Source organism: Nerophis lumbriciformis, linkage group LG01, assembly GCF_033978685.3.
Source record: "Nerophis lumbriciformis linkage group LG01, RoL_Nlum_v2.1, whole genome shotgun sequence".
NCBI lineage: Eukaryota > Metazoa > Chordata > Actinopteri > Syngnathiformes > Syngnathidae > Nerophis > Nerophis lumbriciformis.
The window spans coordinates 12,243,754-12,268,986 of NC_084548.2; the positions used below are offsets into that span (position 1 = coordinate 12,243,754).

The 25,233-nt window shown below is 37.7% G+C and overlaps 1 protein-coding gene across 4 annotated transcripts in view; it reads left to right on the plus strand.

Annotated features, from left to right (window-relative positions):
- Positions 1-25,233, plus strand: part of nadka (NAD kinase a) — a 49,228-nt gene that overhangs the window by 14,732 nt on the left and 9,263 nt on the right. For 2 of the 4 annotated variants that reach the window (XM_061974904.1, XM_061974923.1), the window contains 6 exons: positions 5,092-5,175; positions 15,671-15,800; positions 15,872-15,980; positions 18,512-18,597; positions 18,664-18,766; positions 18,835-18,953. In XM_061974904.1, coding sequence (XP_061830888.1) covers positions 5,092-5,175; positions 15,671-15,800; positions 15,872-15,980; positions 18,512-18,597; positions 18,664-18,766; positions 18,835-18,953 — 631 coding nt within the window. Of the gene's footprint in view, positions 1-5,091; positions 5,176-10,240; positions 10,575-15,670; positions 15,801-15,871; positions 15,981-18,511; positions 18,767-18,834; positions 18,954-25,233 lie in introns of those variants that run through there. The other 2 variants (XM_061974914.1, XM_061974897.1) reach the window with 2 other exon arrangements.

A 25,233-nucleotide genomic window follows, 5' to 3' on the forward strand; every position in this document is an offset into this window, starting at 1 on the left:
TAGTTTGAAAATGCTCAAATGTTTGTTCATTTTCAACGTTGCAAAACCTCCTTTAGCAAGCCTGGTGGGGATTTTTCTCTGAGAGGGAAGTGAAACATTAAGGGCTTGTTTTCCCTTGTCCTCAACACACCATTCTTGTTGTAATGGATGAAGGGATACAAAGACACATAATCACATTGTGTTACACATGGTGAAAATTCCCTCCCAGCTTTGTCTTTGACACTCATCTGTGACATTTGACCACTGCAATGTGACCGACATGATTTTGAACATGGGAACGTATGAAAACTTGACAATTGTTGACCAATTCTGTTCAAACAGAACTAATGTTTAACAGTGCTAACAGTTGTTTAGCTTGTTTAATGTTCTCTTGAAATATAGTAATATGTTATGTAAGGCTGCAGCTAACGATTATTTTTCTATCGATTAATCCATAGATTATTTTTTCGATTAATCGGTTAATCTATAGATTATTTTTTTCGATTAATCTATAGATTATTTTTCCTTTTACCGATTATTTTTTTTATTTAAAATGAAGATGAAAAAATAAATGTAGGCCAGTTTTTTCAAAAGGCATGGCTTTTATTTACAAAAAAAAAAGTATGGCCACTCAGTCAACATTGACAACAACATGACAAAATATTCTGTAACAATGTAAACATTTAACAAAATTAAAAGTAGCTTATTTGCTTTTAATGTGCAAATATAAAAGTAAACATCCAGTGCAAATCTTAATATTCTGCAATAGTATAAGCATTTCAAAAGTAAAAGTATTGCTTATTTTGCTTTAAAATGTGCAAAAATAAAGATAAACATCCAATTCAAAAAAGTGCAAAACGGAAATATTCTGTAACAACAGTGTAAACATTTCAACAAAAGTAAAAGTATTGCTTATTTGCTAAAATGTGCAAAAATAAAGATAAACATCCAATACAAAAAAGTGCAAAACGAAATATTCTGTAACAGTGTAAACATTTCAACAAAAGTAAAACTTTTGCTTATTTTGCTTAATAACACAACAATGATAGTATGATTAAAGTGAAAGTTAATTGTTCGTTTGTACATAGTATACGTAATTGTTAATGTTGTAAAAGGTATTTGCACAACTAATTAACGTTGGCGTTAAAGAGGAGCGCGTCTTTGTAAACACTGAACAGGCACGCCAAACGCTCCTCTCAGAGCGAAACGGTGCTTTAGTTTATGAATTTACAACGCAGATACAAATGACACATTCATGTTTTTGTGTAATGATGACAACGTATACTCACGCGGACGATTGACTAGTTGATGGTGATGGCAAGAACGCTGCCGTTGTGCTGCTATGATAGGCCATTTCCGCTCGACACAGTGTGCATACAACAACATTATTAGCAGAGGTGGGTAGAGTAGCCAGAAATTGTACTCAAGTAAGAGTACTGTTACTTTAGAGATTTATTACTCAAGTAAAAGTAAGGAGTAGTCACCCAAATATTTACTTGAGTAAAAGTAAAAAGTATGTTGTGAAAAAACTACTCAAGTACTGAGTAACATACACACACATATCATATATATATATATATATATATATATATATATATATATATATATATATATATATATATATATATATGATATGTGTATATATATACACACACACACACACACACACACACACACACACACACATACATATATATATATATATATATATATATATATATATATATATACACATACATACATACATTGATATATACAGTATATAATTTATATTGATTTATTTTGCCGTTTTTGTTTACATGTTAAAGGTGTTTTAATAATTATACAATGTGTATATATATACACACACACACACACACACACACATATATATATATATATATATATATATATATATATATATATATATACACATACATACATACATTGATGTATACAGTATATAATTTATATTGATTTATTTTGCCGTTTTTGTTTACATGTTAAAGGTGTTTTAATAATTATACAATGTGTATATATATACACACACACACACACACACACACACATATATATATATATATACATACATACATACATACATTGATATATACAGTATATAATTTATATTGATTTATTTTGCCGTTTTTGTTTACATGTTAAAGGTGTTTTAATAATTATACATGCATGTTTAACATATAGATTCCTTTCTTTCATGAAGACAAGAATATAAGTTGGTGTATTACCTGATTCTGATGACTTGCATTGATTGTAATCAGAAAGCATTGCTGGTAACGTCCACGTTTTCAAATGGAGGAGAAAAAAAGTTCCTCCTTTCTGTCTAATACCACATGAAAGTGGTTGTTATTTGGCATCTTATTTGTCCACCTTCCATATTCGTTTTTATACCCTTTACAAGAAATACATTGGCGGCAAACTCCGTAGCTTGCTAGCTTGTTTGCTTGTTTGCGCTGGCTTTCGGAGACTCTTATTTTGAAAGCGCAGGCGCGATGGAGCGGGACTTTTATTGTGAAGACAGGAACTGTGCAGTCAGTCTTTACGGTTGAAATAAAAAAAGGGTCTTTTTTGATTGGAACTTTTATTAGTAGATTGCACAGTACAGTGCATATTCCGTACAATTGACCACTAAATGGTAACACCCGAAGTTAGCTCGGAGCCAGTCAGGTCATGTGACCCCTGGCTCTGTTTGATTGGTCCAACGTCACCAGTGACTGCATCTGATTGGTGGAACGAAGTGAAACGTCACCAGTAAGGCAGGCACTTTGAAGGTCTGTCTGACAGACCAAAACAAACAAAGCGTGCATTAACAGATCGATAAAAATTAGTAGCGAGTAGCGAGCTGAATGTAGATAAAAGTAGCGGAGTAAAAGTAGCGTTTCTTCTTAGGCCGTTTATTGAAATACTCCCACACTTTTGACGACTTTTGGCGTGCTTTTTTCCCCTCGCTCGCACCGCTCGCATCGTCTGCTTTGCGCTCCGCCATGACGGTAGTGTGACGTAAATATGCGACGCGTCGACGAACAAAAACGTCCTCGACGTATTTACGTAACCGATGACGCCGACTACGTCGACGCGTCGTTTCAGCCCTAATGTTATGGTTATATATAAACCTTCTGAATATGATATTAGGCCCAGAAATTTTGCTTAAAAAGACAGGCTGCATATTTTTTACTGTTAAGTTTTTGCTTTCTAAATCATTTCAGACGGGCCTGAAATAAAATAATATATTTTTGATAGTGTTATTTTTGTTATCCTGAACCCAGATGTTTTGCTCAACAAACCTGGCAGCATTTTTCTCATTTTTTTTTTTCCTGAATGAAAGGAATTTAGTGATGTATCTACCTAATTATTGAGTTGAGTTCAGTTTATTTCGAACATGCATACAATACAATTCAAATCAAACTTTATTTATATAGCGCTTTTCATTCATAAAAGAAATGCAATGCAAAGTGCTTTGCAAACTTAAAAACAATACCACGATGACACAGATCCCTCATTATCACACACACACACACGAACACAAATACCAAACAAAAAACACACATATACAACAATATGAAAAATTGAATGCATGGCTGAGTACAGAGGAGACAGGTGAGTAAACACTATCACAGCAGCCATCTGCACCAAGACCATGGCCACCAGGACGCTGACACAAAGCGCCCCCACAGCTTGGCCGATAACCCCTGATGCAGATGGCTCCCTCTGAGGAACGCTGGAAAGTAAAAATAATAAAACCTGTAAAATAGTAAGAACCATGAGTAGAGATAAAGAATAAAATACAAGTAAGACAAATTAAGATAATAAAAAATAAATAAATACACATATTATATAGACCTAAAGATAATCTTGCATAACTAATAAGATAAAAAGTAAAGTAGGAATGACTTCAATAAAATTAATAAATATTAGAAAATTAATAAATACAAGGTAAAAGCCTAATCAAAAAGGTGGGTCTTAAGCCTTCACTTAAAACCGAAAGGGACAAGCGGTAGAAAATGGATGGATAGACATATTTCCAGTTGTTTAAATACAGCACGTCCGAAAAGGAGTAGGAAGAAGCAGAGCTTTTTTTAATCCCACCCCTTTTCATATCATAGCCGTTTTATTCCATTTTTTTGTTCTCTTTCTAACAGAACAGTGAATAAATAAATAAATCATAAGTAAGTAAACAAATATTTAATGCATAATTTTCTATTATTATTTTTTTTTTAGAGGTTCAGGGTATTTATCATAATTGTTCTTCTTTATACTTTGTGACCACTTGTTTGAACAGTCTCTTAATCTCAATCATTATAGTGTATGATTTATTTGCTTAATCCATTCCATAATTGAATTCCACATACTGATATGCTAACATTCTTAAGTGTTGTACGTGCATACAAATGTTTTAAATTTTAGATTTTCCTCTAAGGTTATATTTCTCCTCTTTTGTTGAGAATAATTTTTTGTACATTATTGGGTAGCAGGTTATAGTTTGTTCGTTAGTTTAATAACAGTTTTTTTTTTTTACCATATTTGGCCTACATTAATAGCTAAAAAATGTAAGCAGTTTAAGCCTTTCAAAGCCTTAAGGCTTAGAAATGTATGTGTCAACATATTGATATTTAGCAGTGCAGGCAGGTTTAAAATGTTTTTGCTCTTAAATTTTTCCTACACTGTTGCACCTCTGGAGTCTTCTGGTGTTCGCCTCAATCTCTCTCTACAATGGCTGTAATAGATGATCAGTGGAAAGAAGTGTCTTTGTGTTAACATTGTTATGCAATCTTTTGTAATGAAATTTAATCGAAGTTCATGCAACTAAGTGGCGCACCTGCCCAAATATAATAATCTCATTAGAATGTATTTTATCTATCTCATCGTCAGCCAAATCTGTCTAAAAATGAGTATCGTTTAAAAAATAATCATTTTTAAATGGAAAAAATAAAGAAGTCTGAATACCGCCTCATATTTTTCATTGTAAGCAACCTTCAATTTGAAGCCACAAAAACAGGCATGAAGCTGTTTGTAGTATTACACCGTCATGTTCTTTCACCTCCAGTAAACCTGATTGGACTATTATTGAGGGCTTGAAAATACTTCTAGCCAATAATGCTCTTTGTTTGCTTTCAGGAGGACCCAGTCGCTACACGGGCCGATCCCTGTGACTACATTTGGCCCAAAGGCATGCATGCTCCAGAACCCACACGCAGTAATGTAAGTACAGAAGGACGTTGCTTTTAATTAGAGCTTTTGCTCCTACAGTAAAATGAGATACAGTGCAAGGTTGCCTCTGTTCAATACTGGTGATTACAATTTGTAGAAAATCTTGGATGGAAAATTATGTTACTGTTTTACCTTGAGAATTAAAATAAAATATTACGACAATAAAGGGTTTCATTTTTTGATTGTTAAATGGGACTTGCACTTCTTTGGGAATTTGCCTATCGTTCACAATCATTATGAAAGCCATAACGACAGATGGATTTAAAAAAAAAAAAAGCATTCTAAATATTAAATAAATTAGATCAAAAGGCCGCCTACAATGGAGCCTATCGGAGTCGTTCAATTCTGCCTATAGAGCCTCTAAAAAACATCCAAAAACCTCAGTTAGGGTTTTATATACATGATGTAATGCAATAAGAAGCACTTTTATATTAATATTTAATATTCACGTATTTTGATAATTTTAAGCATACGCGGCACATTATTTAAAAAACGCATCACAACGTTTGCTTTTTTTTTTTTTCTTAATCACTTATTTCTGCTTACTACAGACTTCATGAGAGCTGGCAAACATAATAAAACAGCACTTAATGTACAATGTCTGCAGTCATTAGGATGCTGACTGCTTGGATGTTCATATATTCTCATTTAGATGAAAAATGTCTCATAATCCTCACGAGGAAACTGGGTGGGGGGTGGGGGAGATAAGCACCTTTTGTGTCGTTCTTGCCAGTTCCAGGTCCTAAATGGTGGTCAAAGTGTCCCAACTTGTCGGATTATATTCTCAGCCGTTTACTTTCCAGGTGAGATGCATGATTTGTGATCTACAATAAACAAACCGAGAGCAAGGAAGCGAGGAAACGGTAGACCACTCGATGATGTAAACATAGAGACAAACGGAAGTGATCACGTCGCCGCTATAAATAGTTATTATGCGTTAGTGCATATAATAACAATCACCAATACTTGGTTAATTTTCAAGTCACAAAATGTAAGTTCAGTAATGTTAGTGTTTTTTGAAGGGTGATTTATAGGGTTTTATGGGCGGAATAGTAGAGCTCCCATTGGTGGATTTTTATTCATGTTTATTCAATATTTAAAATGTTTTGTTTTTTTAAATCCATCCTTTCTCATCTCTTTCATAATGATTGTGAATGATAGGCAATGTTAAGATGAGTACAGTTGAGGATATTGTGAAGTTACACTAAAAGCATACGTTTGACAAACAAATCAATATTTTTTAGCAGTTTTTTTTGTAATTGTGCCAACATTCTGAGAAATAACTACTCACTGAAAACACGTCTTTTCTGGATGTTGTCCTATCATCTAACCAGAAGTGGGGTTTTTTTTACCAAATATTTAGTGATATTAATTTAAATTGTTAGGCTCCGACTGTTGCCTTCAGCTTTGTGTGGGAATTTTGACAGTCATTTTATTAAAAAAAACTAACTCAAAAACTGTTCTTTCTATTAATAGAAAGTAAGTCAAGTTTTTTGTTATTTCCTGTTTCCCACCAAGTGGCACTGGAATTGTAGGGGTGCTCAAAATATCTAATCACATCAAAATTGTAATTTTTGATGATTTTAAATCAATTCATCATTTTCAAAAATCAATTTTGAGAAAAAAATAATTTAGTCATAACACGGACAGACAACTTAAAACACTTATACGCAGTTTAGATTTTACACACACACACACACTCACACACACACACACACACACACACACACACACACACACACACACACACACACACACACACACACATATTAATATACAGACACACACATTAGTACACAGACACGTAATATAGAAATCACAGACGCACAGATTGAAATACGCATTTGCAAATAAATGTGCCCATACTAAGCATCCTGTCGTAAGTGGCTTGAAGATTGTCTGTAAAACATAATCTATACAACATTTTGACTGAAGAACCACCATTAAATGTTATGTAAACCACAAGAAAGTGTTTTAAAAGTGGAAAAAAAATCTAAACCCCTTTAAATGCTCAGCAATTTGTTATTGTCCATCTGTCTGGTATCCCTGATGTTGGTTTGGGCTCAATTGGTCAAAGTCTCAGGGTGGAGGGGTTCGGCAAAACATCACTCTTGATTTAATGGCCGATTCAAACCAAAATGGCTGACTTCATGTTTGGTTTAATGTGCGTTTTTGTCTCTTTGTCTCCACCAAATTGTGTGACGATTGGTAAAACTGGTGGCAGGGTTCAATTTTTAAAAACAAATTATAGGACTGCTGAATTAAATTTTACGTCAGATTTTATGCTGTTGGGGCCCCCTAAAATGCATGCAAACATACAGATTTGTAATAACAACATAATCTTTCCAATTGGGCCCTTGCATTGCTATGGCTCAGGGCCCAGACCCTAATAATAAACACATTGTCACATGAATACCTCTCTGGCAGTGTCAACCAAAGGTGAGCTGTGTTATGATATGCTACAGCTGTTGTATTGGATAGTGTGATTATACTGTTGCAGGTGTACTTCATGTTTCTAATGTTTCATGATGAAAATGTCAGCCAGCAAACTCAAAATGAGTTCTTGCTTTGAATTTGAACAAAGCAGGGTTGGTTCTTTCCACCTGGGACTGCGCTGCAGAGAAACTTGTTCCACCTTTTTCAACAATGTTGTGCCACTGTGACTTTCTTTTCAAGCCCTCATTCTCTCTATGGAAGGGGTGTGGTTGTGATCCTTTTTTTTTACCTTGGGCGCCCACAACTTGAAATCAATTAGCGGACTATATTTTACCCATATATGCATCTCAAAAGTGAGTGTGTCTATATATGGTATAAGTGTCTGTCATCTCAGCTGTTTGTCACGCAAGTCAGATGCAGGGGTGTGGTTGTGATACTTGTTTTACCTTAGATAATGACCAGCTTCTATTTTACCCTTATAAGGCACTCATTGCATCTCATAAAAAAGAGCGTGCTCATACATTGCATCCGGAAAATATTCACTTTTTCCACGTTATTACAGCCTTATTCCAAAAGGGAATAATTACATTTTTGTCCTCAAAATTGTACACACAATACCCCAATTTACAGATTTTTTGCAAATTGATGAAAACAAATTCACAGCTTTTGCTCAGTACTTTGTTGATGCACCTGTTTCGGCTGCCCAAGGTGCATCAACAAAGTATTGCGCAAAGGCTTTGAATATGTATGTACTTAGTTTTTTTATTCGTAATAAATTTGCAGAGATCTCTAAAAAAAAAAAAGTTGTTTTAAAAACGTTTTCATTTTGTTATTATGGAGTATTGTGTGCAGAATTTTGAGGACAAAAAGGAATGTATTCCATTTTGGAATAAGGCTTTAACATAAAATGTGTAAAAAGTGAATCGCTGTGAATACTGTCCGAATGCACTGTATATGGTATGAGTGTCTGTCATCTCAGCTGTTTGTCACGCAAGTCAGATGCAGGGGTGTGGTTGTGATACTTGTTTTACCTTAGATAATGACCAGCTTCTATTTTACCCTTATAAGGCACTCATTGCATCTCATAAAAAAGAGCGTGCTCATACATTGCATCCGGAAAGTATTCACTTTTTCCACGTTATTACAGTTTTATTCCAAAAGGGAATAATTACATTTTTGTCCTCAAAATTGTACACACAATACCCCATAATGATAGTGTGACAATGTGAAAAAAGTTTTTTTTACAGATTTTTTGCAAATTTATAAATACAAATTCACAGCCTTTGCTCAGTACTTTGTTGATGCACCTGTTTCGGCTGCCAAAGGTGCATCAACAAAGTATTGCGCAAAGGCTTTGAATATGTATGTACTTAGTTTTTTTATTCTTAATACATTTGCAGAGATCTCTAAAAAAAAAAAGTTTTTTTAAAAACGTTTTCATTTTTTTATTATGGAGTATTGTGTGCAGAATTTTGAGGACAAAAAGGAATTTTGGAATAAGGCTTTAACATAACAAAATGTGGAAAAAGTGAATTGCTGTGAATACTGTCCGAATGCACTGTATATGGTATGAGTGTCTGTCATCTCAGCTGTTTGTCACACAAGTCAGATGCATGTCTAACAGTTTAATTTGTTTAATCTTCTGTCCTATTTTATAAAGAGGTGTCACGCTTCTCTTACAGACTGGCAAACACAAACCGATGATAGATACCTTGCCTTGAGCAACTTCCGTGTTGGTGCTCATTGTGAATGCAAAAACTCTCTCTCTCTCTCTCTCACACACACACATTATATATATATATATATATATATATATATATATATATATATATATATATATCCAATCCAATCCACTGGATACACCATGCTTGGATGCTGATTATTACAATCCTAGCAACTAATTATTACAAAATGCAAGATAGACAACAATCATATCCTCATACAAGAAGCCCATTAGCAGATCATGTAGATACAAGTCTGCAAATATTTAGTAACGCCTCTTATCTGCTCTGCAAAGACTCCTTTTTAAAACATGTCTGCGACATAACCATAAAACCCAGAAGATTCATCGTCTTTCAGGAACAACAGCAATACATAAGAGGTATTGATGCCGCGCAATGCATTTTCTTGTGATTTCAGAGTAGGGAGAGGACCTTTGTAACTGTCTGTTTCAACATTTTAAACCAACAATCTGGCATTTATACATTTTTTCCATTGACATTTGTGTGACAAAACTGCTTGTAGTTCCACTTTATAGCAGGTTGTATAATCCAAAAATATACTTACATCATTTACCCTTTTAACAGAATTCACTTCCCCTTGCTTAACTTTTTTCTAAATTTTTAACATATCTCGTAGCGTCCCTGGTTTGTTTAGGCATGTGTTTTGAAACTCACCCGCACAAATTTGAAGTAATTTTTTCCTCTACTTGTATTTCCTGTTTGAACAAAGCCTTTCAGTACAGTGCATAAACTGTTTCTGGGTAAAGCAAAGCAGCGCTGTCAACTATGAAACACACCTGTTGAAAAAAATGGTTAAAAAAGGACAGGCCTTCCTTGAAACGGGCACACAGAGCAGAGTGGGCGGGGCCTTGAGGAAGCTTAAAAGCTGCGAGAGTCTTGATTCAGCAGCAGAATGCATTGGGAGGCTTTAGTCTTAAGTCCTCACTGGGACAAATATAGAAGCCGTGCGTATAGATAGTAAGGTTGTTTGTTGAAGCTTCACCACAACGGACACAGCCTCAGCCCGGGTATCGACTCGACCACCGGAACCGGCTCGTCGACTCATGCGTCTCGTATTCAAAGATGGCTTTGGGGCTAGGATGATTTTTGGAGGGTACTCCAGCTGAAATCCTGAAACGGCGGCACCCTTTCTAATCACATGTGTACAGCCATGAAGGTGTTATTGCAGGACGTGCCGGGCAGCGACAACACCGACAACAAAATGTGGAAATGGTGAGAGGACTTTTTTCACAAAAACAATCTTCACTTTTGTCAGCTGAGGGGACATGTTTTCTGGGTGAAATATTAACATTGTGTGGAAATATTCAATCCAATCACTTGTTCAAACAGGGTGGAAGAAAAAGGGAGCTGAGCGTCTGCTTTAGACTGAGACCACCTGCTGAATGAAAGAGGAGCTGGTTCGAGTGGTTATGAATGGATCAAAGATTGCCTATGTTTAAAATGCTGATTGTATGTGATATCATTGTGAACACTGGTTTGGTGAAGTGGTTTGTTGTGGCTGGTTTAACTGGATTTAATTGACTATTTAGACTACTCTCCATTCTGTGGAATTGATTGTACATTTTGAAGCAAATGAGGCAAAATTGAGTGCACTACTTTGCTGCAACAAGCATAGGATTGCTGTTAATACAGTTTCAACTAGGTTCCTATCTCATTGTGTGAGTGCCCACAGGCTCGTTAGCTTGTTGTTCTACAACAAAAGTGATCTATTAATTTTTTATTATTATTCTTCTGTAGCGTTCTTCGTCCGCGTATTCATCCGATTGATCCCGTTCTAACGACAAAAAGTTCATTGCTTTAAGGACTAGGGATGTCCCGATCCAGGTTTTTGCACTTCCGATCCGATACCGATATTGTTTTTGCATTTCCGATCCGATACCGATACTGACCGATACCGATACTGACCGATACTGGCCTATCCGAGCACGTATTAAAGTTTAAAGTTATTTAGCCTACTTAGTTGTCAGAATCATGTTGAAAAGGGTTTTAATACTCTTGATAACAACTAGCCATCGGAATTAGGGGAGTTTGAATAATACACAATGGTTGGTAACAAGAAACTGACCTGTTTATTCAAGGATAAACACAAAATAGACAAAATTATACATGACAAACAGAAATGACATCATTGAACTAGGGCTGGGCGATATGGCCTTTTTTTAATATTGAGATATTTTAAGGCCATATTGCGATACACGATATATATCTCGATATTTTGCCTTAGCCTTGAATGAACACTTGATGCATATAATCACATCAGTATGATGAGTCTTTGTGTTTTGATTGATTGATTGAGACTTTTATTAGTAGGTTGCACAGTGAAGTACATATTCCGTACAATTGAGCACTAAATGGTAACACCCCAATAAGTTTTTCAACTTGTTTAAGTCGGGGTCCACTTAAATTGATTCATGATACAGATATATACTATCAGATATATACTATCATCATAATACAGTCATCACACAAGATAATCACATTGAATTATTTACATTATTTATAATCCAGGGTGTGGAGGGGGGCACCGGATGTAAGTGTCAAAAAGACAGCCAAAAGAGTTTGATATGAGAATAAATCTAAAGTTAAAATATAGGGTAGAAATGCACCCATTTGCAGGAAATGTAGTCTTGATTTTCAAAATGTTCTTTCAAGGCTTGCATGTCTACATTAAAACATTCTTCTTCATACTGCATTAATATATGCTACTTTTAAACTTTCATGCAGAGAAGGAAATCACAACTAAAAAAATCACTAATTTTTTCATACGGTGTTGATCTGGAAATGTTTGCCTCGGCATTTTGATGGTGTGGACGTGTGGCACCGAACGGAGATAAGCGTCTCGACAGACGTTACAATATTTGAACAATGATGACGAAAACTGTTTTCTCTGTCGTGTCCGTGTGTCGAAAATTGTTATGCGCTTATTTTTTTATTTGATTTTGTGCGTGGCATAGATTTGCCGTGCGCAGAGGACGCTTGAGCAGTGCGCAATTGCGCAGGCGCGCACCTTAGAGGGAGCGTTGGTCACACGGCTGCGCTAGCATCACAGCTAACGTTAGCCATGCTGCTACCTCTCTGCTGGGAGAGGACGTATACGTATGTGACGTATGACGTGACAGTATGTGACGTGTGTAAGAAGGTGCGCTTGCTGTCTGTGAAAGGGAGACACAGGAAAGAGTGAGAAGAGCCTGTCGTGTAATGCCAGCAGCTAAAAGCAATTGCGTGAGAATCCACAGACCTGTGGATGTGTTGAAGGTGTGCTGGAAAATGTGGAACGGAAAATAGGGAGCAGCAGAAAAGTGGAATGTACTATTTAAATAGGTGCGTTGGAAAACACGGACCGGAGTTTTTTTTTAAAACTGGATCTGGATCGGCATTTTCCCATGCCTTGCCGATACGCAATTTTTGGCAAATATCGGCGGCCGATCCGATCCAAATATCGGATCGGGACATCCCTATTAAGGACACGCAGGCTCATTCAACAAACATTTTTAAAATTAATGGTTTTACAGTAATTCCTAATTGTCCTGTATTTCACCTTTTTTTCTTTCGACTACTCCTCCCATGTCTTTCCACTAATTTCAACCATTCCACAATTAAGGTATTGGTCTTGATTAAGATAATATAACTTGCTATTTTTTTTAACCAAACATATTCCCGTTTTTTACAGTATTCATGATTTTCCAAAATATTAGACAATATAATTGGTACCGTATTTTTCGGAGTATAAGTCGCACCGGAGTATAAGTCGTACCTGCCGAAAATGCATAATAAAAAAGAAAAAAAACATATATAAGTCGCACTGGAGTATAAGTCGCATTTTTTGGGGAACTTTATTTGATAAAACCCAACACCAAGAATAGACATTTGAAAGGCAATTTAAAATAAATAAAGAATAGTGAACAACAGGCTGAATAAGTGTACGTTATATGAGGCATAAATAACCAACTGAGCACGTGCCTGGTATGTTAACGTAACATATTATGGTAAGAGTCATTCAAATAACTATAACATATAGAACATGCTATACGTTTACCAAACAATCTGTCACTCCTAATCGCTAAATCCCATGAAATCTTATACGTCTAGTCTCTTACGTGAATGAGCTTAATACAGTAATATTATTTGATATTTTACGGTAATGTGTTAATAATTTCACACACAAGTTGCTCCTGACTATGAAAAAAACTGCGACTTATAGTCCGAAAAATACGGTAAATGTTTCATATAATCAAGTAACATAATCAGGTAACATATTTAATTGTAAAAAAAAATTGATTTTACCCCAAAATTAGATGAAAACGTACTGTTGCAGCAAATAATTTTGGGATGTCATTTTCAACTGTTAAATCACTCCCGTTAACAACCAAAGTTGGACACCTGCTGGGGAGCTCGGTCTTTCAGTTAAATGGAATTGACGCCCACCTTTCACCCCAGTGACTTAGGTTCATATTCCAGCCTACCCAAAAGCATTAATCCTATTTAGATCATTTTGCAGCCATCGATGAGTCATTTAGTTAAATTCCACCTATTACAACATGCATTTATAATTTCTTTATTCATAGTATGTTTTAGTACAGGGGCGGTATAGCTCGGTTGGTAGAGCGGCCGTGCCAGCAACTTGAGGGTTGCAGGTTCGATCCCCGCTTCCGCCATCCTAGTCACTGCCGTTGTGTCCTTGGGCAAGACACTTTACCCACCTGCTCCCAGTGCCACCCACACTGGTTTAAATGTAACTTAGATATTGGGTTTCACAATGTAAAGCGCTTTGAGTCACTTGAGAAAAAGCGCTACATAAATGTAATTCACTCCACTTCACTACAGTTTATGATCTTCAATATTCAAAATGATTTCAACATTTGAATAATTTCTACAATCAAAGTATTTCTACATTCAAACCATTTCACAGTCAAACTTGTTTCCACCCTTCTTTCTACATCCCACTAGCATTTATCAATATTCAAACCATTCCTACTGTACATTCAAACATATTCTTAAAATCATTCCTTCAATACTTTCTTTCAGCATATCTATTCAGCTGCAGCATTGAGGCATTCATTTTCTAGTTATTATTAAAATGAAAATTTCTCTTTCTTGAGTATCATCTCTAAACTAATGACATTTATATTTCAAAGGATACAAATGAACACATTATTGATTATTAGTTAACAACTTCTTGCATAGAGCATGATTCAATACTGCAAAACTGAAACATAAGATCAAAAATACTTTTCTTACTTGGCACTTTACATATCTGACCAATATTTATAATCAAATGTACTTAAGTCAGCCAACAAGGAAACATTTATAATTTGTATTGTATTTAACATCATCTCAGTATGGCCAGTACTGTTTGTATATGCAAATCAAGTTCCCAGAAAGAGTTCTCTTGATTTTTATGGTTGCTATAGTTAAACTTCTGCCTGCTCAAAAATCTTGGGGATGTTGGGCAAAATCAGTTCTTGTTTTTTTACAAAATGAAAAGGGAAAAAAATTATACAGCAAATAATTACACCTGGGGTTTCACCTCATGCACATTGTGTTATGCTGACTTAGTTTTGGATCTTTATTTTTCTCTTTAAACATAAACCATCCTTACTCTCACAGTTGTATGCCGCACTGTCGCTTCTTTCACACGGATTGCATTGTTTTCCTCTTTTTTTTGTGTATTTTATTGATGCCCACGGTGTCATTATCTTTCCATTTGGTCAAAAGTGAAGAGCTCTTTACATTCTGGTCCAATTTCAGTAATATGTATGTGCTTGTAAATACTGTGTAATTTGTAAAATGTAAAAGCTCTCTAAACCCACCAGGCTCCGCATGTGACCGGTCTAAATGTCACACTGAGATGCTGTAGCTAATATGCAGTAACTCAAATAGCCTTTAGGGTGAAAAATTATAAACACTGTTTTGGTTTTTAAGACTTGTCTGTAACTTCACTGTCAAATGCTGTGAAATGTTTGTCACACAAACCCAAGGAGCTCGTTGACGTAAGAAGTTTAGGGAATGAGTTTAAAATAAGTTTGTTTGTTTTGCTTGCTACATTTTCTCCCAGAATCTGCTCTCTTATTTTGATTTAGGATTTTCTACTGATTTATTTTTCTTAGACAGCCCACTTTCTACCTGTCAGTTGTTTAGTCCAAACACCCGCCAGACTTTGCTGAACCCTAGCAGACCTTAAGCCACTGCCTTTATAATAGGATAGCACCCACACACTGCTTATTGCATTCGCGTTAGCTTCTTAAGAGGCTTAGGAGATGTGTGTGTCTCTGCCCCTGAGGTGAAAGTTGTTGTTTACCTGTCCAAAGGCACATTCAGGACCCTGCCACCCAGAGACTGACGTGGAACACGCCCCCCAAGAGCGTCCTGGTCATCAAGAAAATCCGAGATGCCAGCCTGCTTCAGCCTTTCAAGGAACTCTGCACATTCCTCACTGAGGTATTGCAGAAATTAGACGCTGAATTGTATATTCTTGAGAGGTGGGTGATAAAACTTTGAATGTCTCTCAGGTCAAAAAGATGATTGTTTACGTTGAAAAGAAAGTTCTGGAGGACCCAACCATTTCTGGGGATGAAAACTTTGGGACTATGAAGAAGAAATTCTGCACTTTCAGGGAAGGTATGAAAAACCTCTTGGTGTTACACTGAACAAAAATATAAACGTGACACCCCTTGTTTTTTCTCCCATAGTTGAACTCAGATATCTAAATCTTATACAATATACACAAAAGACCTATTCCTCTCAAACATTGTTCACAAATCTGTCTAAATTTGTGTTAGTGAGCATTTCTTCTTTGTCAAGATAATCCATATCAAGATGCTGATTAAACAGCCTGATTTTTGCACAGATGTGCTTTAGGCTGCCCACTATAAAAGGCCACTCTGAAATGTGCAGATTTATCACACAGCACAATACCACAGATGTTGCAAGTTCTGAGGGAGCGTGCAGTTGGCATGCTGACTGCAGGAATGTTCACCGGAGCTGTTGCCTGTGAATTTAATTTAATTTCTCCACCATAAGCCGTCTCCAAAGGTGTTTCAGAGAATTTGGCAGTTCATCCAACCGGCTTCACAACCGCAGACAACGTGTAACCACACCAGCCCAGGACCTCCACATCCAGCAGGTGCATCTCCATGATCGTCTGAGACAAGCCACCCGGAGAGCTGCTGCAACAATTGGTTTGAATTGCTGCACACATTGTGAGAAACCGTCTCAAGGAGGCTCATCTGCCTGCTCGTCGTCCTCATCGCGGTCTTGACCTGACTGCAGTTTGTTGTCGTAACTGACTTGAGTTGGCAAATGCTCACATTAGACGGCGTCTGGCACATTGGAGAGGTGTTCTTTTCACGGATGGTTATCACTGTTCAGGGCAAATGGCAGACAGCGTCTGAGGTTTTGGTATTGGTTTGCTGATGTCAACGTTATGAATCCATTGGCCCATGGTGGGGGTGGGGTTATGGTATGGGCAGGCGTATGTTATGGACATCGAATGCAAGTGCATTTCATTGATGGCATTTTGAATACACAGACGTGTATTCACCCGAGATCATCACCTCATGTTGCAGCATGACAATGCACAGCCCCATGTTGCAAGGATCTGTACACAATTCCTGGAAGCTGAAAACATCCCAGTTCTTGCATGGCCAGCCTCCTCACCGGACATGTCACCCAATTAAACATGTTTGGGATGCTGTGGATCGGCGTGTACGACAGCGTGTTCCAGTTCCTGCCAATATCCAGCAACTTGGCACAGCCATTGAAGAGGAGTGGACCAACATTCCACAGGCCACAATCAACAACCTGATCAACTCTATGCGAAGGAGATGTGTTGCACTGTGTGAGGGAAATGGTGGTCACATCAGATACTGACTGCTTTTCTGACCCCCCCAGATTCCCAATAAAGCAACACTGTACATTTCACAGCAACCTTTTATTGTGGGCAGCTTAAGGCACACCTGTGCAATAATCATGCCTTTTAATCAGCATCTTGATATGCCACACCTGTGAGGTGGGATGGATTATCTTGGCAGAGAAGAAGTGTCCACTAACACAGATTTAGACCGTTGTGAACAATATTTGAGAGGAATAGGTCTTTTGTGTTTATAGTAAAAGTTGTAGATCTTTGAGTTCAACTCATGAAAAATGGGATCAAAAACAAAAGTGTTGCATTTATATTTTCGTTCAGTATACATGGTAAAGGCATAAGTGGAAAAAAAACACCTTTAGTGTAAAGAATATGTGAGGTTGGCTTAGATGTGCTAGTAGTGCTGTCAACAACAAAAAGTATGCACATTACAACCTCGCCTTAGAAAAATCCAGTCAGTCCTGTGTCATGCAAGTTAAACCAAAGAATGTAAATAGCTTGAACTAAAAATAAATTGGTTGCAGATTGTTTACTTTCCTTACAATCAGCTAATGAACAGGACGGCATGGTTTTGTTTGTGTTTCAGACATACTTATATTAATAAGTTACATTAAGGAACATCGCATGTTTGCCCAATATTACATGTCTGAAAAGGAGTAGAAAAAAGCGGAGTTTATTTCTATCGTGGCCCTTCTCCATATCAGTAACTCACAACTAATTCTGACCATATCTTTTACTTGTAGACTGGCACGATATTTTGTTTATTTAAATGTTGTCATTTCAATTTTGTTCAAAGACAAGAAGGGGGAGTGTTGAACAAAATTAAATATAAAAAATGTCAGCTTGTGCAGTTCAAAGTAAAGGATAAAATAAGGGTTAAAGTAAACATTTAATAAGAGTAAGATTTTATCACATTATTTATCAAAGTGTTGTCAATTGCAATTTTCTGTGCTCGTGGTGGCTTATTCTGTAGTTGTGCTCATTTGAAAAAAAAGCACAGAGACTCGGGTGTGTGACTTTTTGTTTTGGAGCTCGATTCCACAGATTGACACACATCCAAACAGACTAGCTTGTTAGGTGTCATGTTTGACGACTGAGACGACAATTATTTGCCAAGAATGCAATGATGCGGAAAGTGTGTAAGAAAAGAGAGGAAGCCGCCTGCTAAAATTCAAGTAAAGACTTGATAAAAAAATGTAACTTGCACATAGGAGAATCAATAAACTGATGACTGAATCATACCCATCTCAGCATGTATTAAACTATTGTTTGATAATACCAACAGATCTGGATGACATCTCCAACCGTGTGGACTTCATCATCTGTCTCGGTGGTGATGGAACTCTGCTGTACGCTTCTTCCCTCTTCCAGGTATGCACATGTGACCACACATTGTGCGTCTGCAACACTCGTTCTAATGCTTTGCTGTCTGAGCAGGAGAGCGTTCCACCAGTGATGGCCTTCCATTTGGGCTCCTTGGGCTTCTTGACCCCTTTAAAATTTGACACTTATCAGTCTCTGGTCACCCAAATTATTGACGGTATAGTTATGTTTCTCCAGCATTACACCGCGTGTAAAACACATTTTAATTGCTCTTTTTATTTCCAGGAAATGCTGCTATTGTGCTGCGCAGTCGCTTGAAAGTACGAGTACACCGAGAGAGGGAGAAGGCCGTCATTGTGACCAACGGAGATGTGGACAGCAGCCACAAAACTGCCAACTATCAGGTAACGCCTCACGTGCACACAGGTGACCTTAGGTTGCCCAAACATTGACACCCAGATGACGACATCATGACTCAGCTGTGGCCTTTGAGCTGAGGCCAGAATGTTGCTTTACATGTCAATGATACACAGGACCTGAAAATTAATCCATTCATCCAAGTGAATTAAACTTAACAGGGCTGTACGGTGCGACAAATTTACTCTCAAATGCGACTAAAAATAGACTGTGCGACTTAAAAAAAACAAAAAACAAAAAAACCTGTCTCACATGTGCAAAGGGATTTCAAACCCATCACATTGTGCTCCTCAAAGAAATCCATCCAAATTTGATAAAACTAGAGTAAAATGTTTGCCCACCTGTATTACGTGTTTGAAATAAACTCATAACCATTAACAAACGGACAAAGGATTGACGTGGAAGTGATCACTCAGCGCGCTGAAACTGTATGTGACTGTGTCCCTTCCTCCTGCGCCACGCACAGAGGGGAGCCCCGCTCCTCTGAGATCACACACTCAGGCCCCGTTTACGCTAAGCCGACTGTTATCCAGGGAAAATCCCACATAACCTTATCCTTGTTCACACACAACAATGCCACCATTTAAGACCCCCTCACCCCTCCGTCCGCCGGCGCAATGCGACCAAGTACGCATGCGCGGAAAATGCTCACGTCATAGTCACATCCAGTGTTGCTTTGAGTGCAAGTTCTTAAATTTAAGTTATCTGAACAATATCCAGTTTTGTGGTAATTCAATTAACTGGAATTCAGTGTGCTCTGGAACCCTGTTGTAGTGAATCACACCTGAGACATCATAAATTAGTAAAATCTTTATTAGACACGTTAACAATGTGATAAAGAACATTTTACATCAATCAAACTAGGGATCTAAATATATGGTCAGGACACTCCTCACTCTTTTGCCTTCACCTTCATTGTCCATTAGTTTTTGGTGACTTTATATACTCTGGACTAGGGATGTCCCGATCCAGGTTTTTGCACTTCCGATCCGATACCGATATTGTTTTTGCATTTCCGATCCGATACCGATACTGACCGATACCGATACTGGCCTATCCGAGCATGTATTAAAGTTTAAAGTTATTTAGCCTACTTAGTTGTCACAATCATGTTGAAAAGGGTTTTAGTACTCTTGATAACAACTAGCCAGCTGAATTAGGGGAGTTTGAATAATACACAATGGTTGGTAACAAGAAACTGACCTGTTTATTCAAGGATAAACACAAAATAGACAAAATTATACATGACAAACAGAAATGGCATCATTGAACTAGGGCTGGGCGATATGGCCTTTTTTTAATATTGCGATATTTTAAGGCCATATTGCGATACGCGATATATATCTCGATATTTTGCCTTAGCCTTGAATGAACACTTGATGCATATAATCACAGCAGTGTGATGATTCTATGTGTTTTGATTGATTGATTGAGACTTTTATTAGTAGGTTGCACAGTGAAGTACATATTCCGTACAATTGAGCACTAAATGGTAACACCCCAATAAGTTTTTCAACTTGTTAAAGTCGGGGTCCACTTAAATTGATTCATGATACAGATATATACTATCAGATATATACTATCATCATAATACAGTCATCACACAAGATAATCACATTGAATTATTTACATTATTTATAATCCAGGGTGTGGAGGGGGGCGCCTGATGTAAGTGTCAAAAAGACAGCCAAAAGAGTTTGATATGAGAATAAATCTAAAGTTAGAATAAAGTGTAGAAATGCACCCATTTGCAGAACGTTTAAAAGTAGCATATATTAATGCAGTATGAAGAAGAATGTTTTAATGTAGACATGCAAGCCTTGAAAGAACATTTTGAAAATCAAGACTACATTTGCGTTGGAAAACACGGACCGGAGTTTTTTTTTTTAACTGGATCTGGATCGGCATTTTCCCATGCCTTGCCGATACGCAATTTTTGGCAAATATCGGCAGCCGATCCGATCCAAATATCAGATCGGGACATCCCTACTCTGGACCAAAACGTTGAGTCTGCGACATACATGGCGGACAGAAACTGATACAGTCTGCTTTGCCAGTCCAAAAGCATTCGCCGTTTTCCGTAGTTTTCCCTCGTTGGCCAGGTAATACAAAGCACATGCTACCTTTTTTATCACATCCATGGAAGCCCGCATTCTTGTTGACTCTTCTTCTACAAATGGACAAAGTTTTTTGCTAAGTAGAATCACAGCTGACCTGGACATTGGAACGTTTGCTTGCTGCCTGAGAAGTGTTGTATCCCAAATAGCTGCAATCACTTTCTTTTAAGGTATTCATGTGTGATTTCTACAAGCGTCTGTACAGACGGAAGAAGAAACACGGGCATGTCTGGATGACTCTCCTCCATATTTCTAGTGGTTACCTCTGAGTTACGCTTTTATTATGAGGCTGGCTGTGGCGCGTTCTTTCTGACGTCACTTCCTGTGTGGGGCGCGGTTTTTCTGGCGTCACTTCCTGTGTGGGCGCGGTCTTTCTGGCGTCACTTCCTCTCTGAACTCAGTTTGTAAACGATCAATGAGTGCCGAAGATTCAAGAAATACACGCCGCACTAAAAATTTGTCCGAGGAAGGGGACCTTAAAGGGGAACATTATCACCAGACCTATGTAAGCGTCAATATATACCTTGATGTTGCAGAAAAAAGACCATATATTTTTTTAACCGATTTCCGAACTCTAAATGGGTGAATTTTGGCGAATTAAACGCCTTTCTATTATTCGCTCTCGGTCACATCGGGAAGCAATCCGCCATTTTCTCAAACACATTACAAACACCTAGTCAAATCAGCTCTGTTATTTTCCGTTTTTTTCGACTGTTTTCCGTACCTTGGAGACATCATGCCTCGTCGGTGTGTTGTCGGAGGGTGTAACAACACGAACAGGGACGGATTCAAGTTGCACCAGTGGCCCAAAGATGCGAAAGTGGCAAGAAATTGGACGTTTGTTCCGCACACTTTACCGACGAAAGCTATGCTACGACAGAGATGGCAAGAATGTGTGGATATCCTGCGACACTCAAAGCAGATGCATTTCCAACGATAAAGTCAAAGAAATCTGCCGCCAGACCCCCATTGAATCTGCCGGAGTGTGTGAGCAATTCAGGGACAAAGGACCTCGGTAGCACGGCAAGCAATGGCGGCAGTTTGTTCCCGCAGACGAGCGAGCTAAACCCCCTGGATGTCTTGGCTTACACCGTCCCTTATGCCACCGAAAATGATCAAGAGAAGAATATCGACCCTAGCTTCCCTGGCCTGCTGACATGAGGGTATGTCTACAGAATATATTAATTGATGAAAATTGGGCTGTCTGCACTCTCAAAGTGCATGTTGTTGCCAAATGTATTTCATATGCTGTAAACCTAGTTCATAGTTGTTAGTTTCCTTTAATGCCAAACAAACACATACCAATCGTTGGTTAGAAGGCGATCGCCGAATTCGTCCTCGCTTTCTCCCGTGTCGCTGGCTGTCGTGTCGTTTTCGTCGGTTTCGCTTGCATACGGTTCAAACCGATATGGCTCAATAGCTTCAGTTTCTTCTTCAATTTCGTTTTCGCTACCTGCCTCCACACTACAACCATCCGTTTCAATACATGCGTAATCTGTTGAATCGCTTAAGCCGCTGAAATCCGAGTCTGAATCCGAGCTAATGTCGCTATAGCTTGCTGTTCTATGCGCCATGTTTGTTTGTGTTGGCATCACTATGTGACGTCACAGGAAAATGGACGGGTGTATATAACGATGGTTAAAATCAGGCACTTTGAAGCTTTTTTTAGGGATACTGCGTGATGGGTAAAATTTTGAAAAAAACTTTGAAAAATAAAATAAGCCACTGGGAACTGATTTTTAATGGTTTTAACCATTCTGGGATGGCGTGGCGAAGTTGGTAGAGTAGCCGTGTCAGCAATCGGAGGGTTGCTGGTGACTGGGGTTCAATCCCCACCTTCTACCATCCTAGTCACGTCCGTTGTGTCCTTGGGCTTCACTCCTTGCTCCTGATGGCTGCTGGTTAGCGCCTTGCATGGCAGCTCCCGCCATCAGTGTGTGAATGTGTGTGTGTGAATGGGTAAATGTGGAAATACTGTCAAAGCGCTATACAAGTATAACCCATTTATCATTTATTTTATTTATCATTCTGAAATTGTGATAATGTTCCCCTTTAAACGCTGGTTTAATGTGGCTGAAACGAGTCTTAGGCTAAATAATTATTCGTTTAAGGGGTTAAACGACTTAGTGTAGACATGGCCTCAGGCTGACTAAGCCTTCCCAACAGGGACGAAAGACATCTTAACCCGTCAATAAAAAAAAAAAATTTCACCACCTTACAAACTTGACACAAATTGCACTGCGTGCTAGTAAGATTGTAGGGAATATTGAACAACAAATCAATGATAGAAGTGACACTCTTGCCATCTAAACAATACACTGTTTTTTGACAATAACATACAGCCATGGAAGCACATTCAATTTATTTGTTGATCAGAGATAACACAAACCAGTGAAAGGTTTAAAAGAGCTGCCGTCAGAGCTGCTAGCCTGCTAAACTAACAAAACAGCTCAAACTCACTGACGTCACATGTCGCTAGGCAACAGGCACCGCCTTTTAAAGGGTTTGACGTGGTTTGTGGAGTTCCCCTTGGTGTTGTGGAAATGACCGCCATAACCACAACACCAGGGGGAGCTCCACACAGCACGTCAAACCCAGATTACGATCTAACAAAGGTCTTAACTCATTCTCCTTCTATGCCACATCAATATGGAATGCACTCCCAACAGGTGTAAAAGAAAGTGCATCTCTATCCTCCTTCAAAACCGCACTAAAAGAACACCTCCAGGCAACTACAACCCTAAACTAACACCCTCCCCCCACCACATCCCACCTCTCCGGATTGTAAATAATCAAATGTATATACTTGTCCCTATGCTTTCTGAGCTCACTATGTTCACTGCTCACTGTACATATCCTACCAAGTCAGACCTACACTGTTTCAATGTCCATTTCTCTGATGATATTATTGTTGATGACTGAAGTGCTGATATCAACCAAACCTAACCCCCCGTCCCCCGCCCCAACCCCCTCCACATCCCACCCCCGGATTGTAAATAATGTAAATAATTCAATGTATATACTCTGATGATCAACTTGTGTGATGATTGTATTATGATGATAGTATATATTTGTACCATGAATTGATTAACGTGGACCCCGACTTAAACAAGTTGAAAAAGTTACCATTTAGTGGTCAATTGTACGGAATATGTACTGTACTGTGCAATCTACTAATAAAAGTTTCAATCAATCAATCAAAAACACACAATGCTCTCTCATGACACTTACCTCAACTGCACTATGCCAAATATTTGAATTTTATTTTTAAGCAACACATTAAATAATTTCCTTAGTAATTAATTACATTTATTAAAGAGTAATTCTGTAATATAATCACTTTTTTGGTAAAGGAGCTATAATTAATGACTTTTTAAAGTAATTTTCAGAACACATCCTGTCACACAACATCATTGGCAGGTTGGTGTTCCTGGCTAACATCTTTGTGTGTGTATGTTCTATGATAATGTTTATTGTTAAAAGTCTATTATTTTACTGTTGCTGCTGATGTTCAAACAAGTCCTCCTAAACCAGGGCACTTTATTCACATTTTGTTTTCTTATATTTGTGTTAGCTAAAAAAATTAGCATAGCTAAATGTTTTTTAAAACAAGGATTGGGGATTATATTTTATTTTTCTTATATTATTTTCAAGGCGTTTCCTTTTTTATTATCTCAAAACACCTCTTAAGTTTAGAGACAAAACCTACTTTTCTTACTTCTTTGTACATATTTTTGTGTATCTTTCCCAAAAATTGAAAATCAAGGCGTGGTAAAAAATATTTCGTCACGTCAACGGATATTTCCATTAATGGGTTAGTTAGTTTATGGGCCAAACTATATCGATATTTGAGCTTTGATCCATATTGCCCAGCCTTACATGAGTGTTAGCGACAGTGCTAACTATAGGTAAGAATCTTTGGCCACTTCATGATTCGATTATGATTACGATTCAGGAGCTATGATTCGATTAAAAATCGATTATTGATGCATCTTTAATTTATGTATGTTGATGTAGTTTTACATTTCTTTCCATTGCACAAAAAAAGGATTAAAAAAACACAAAATAGCAATTAGCACAGTAGGTACTGACTGAATGAGCGCTACAGATAGATCAGCCAGCCCACAATGGATGTGCTGCCGGGTGGATG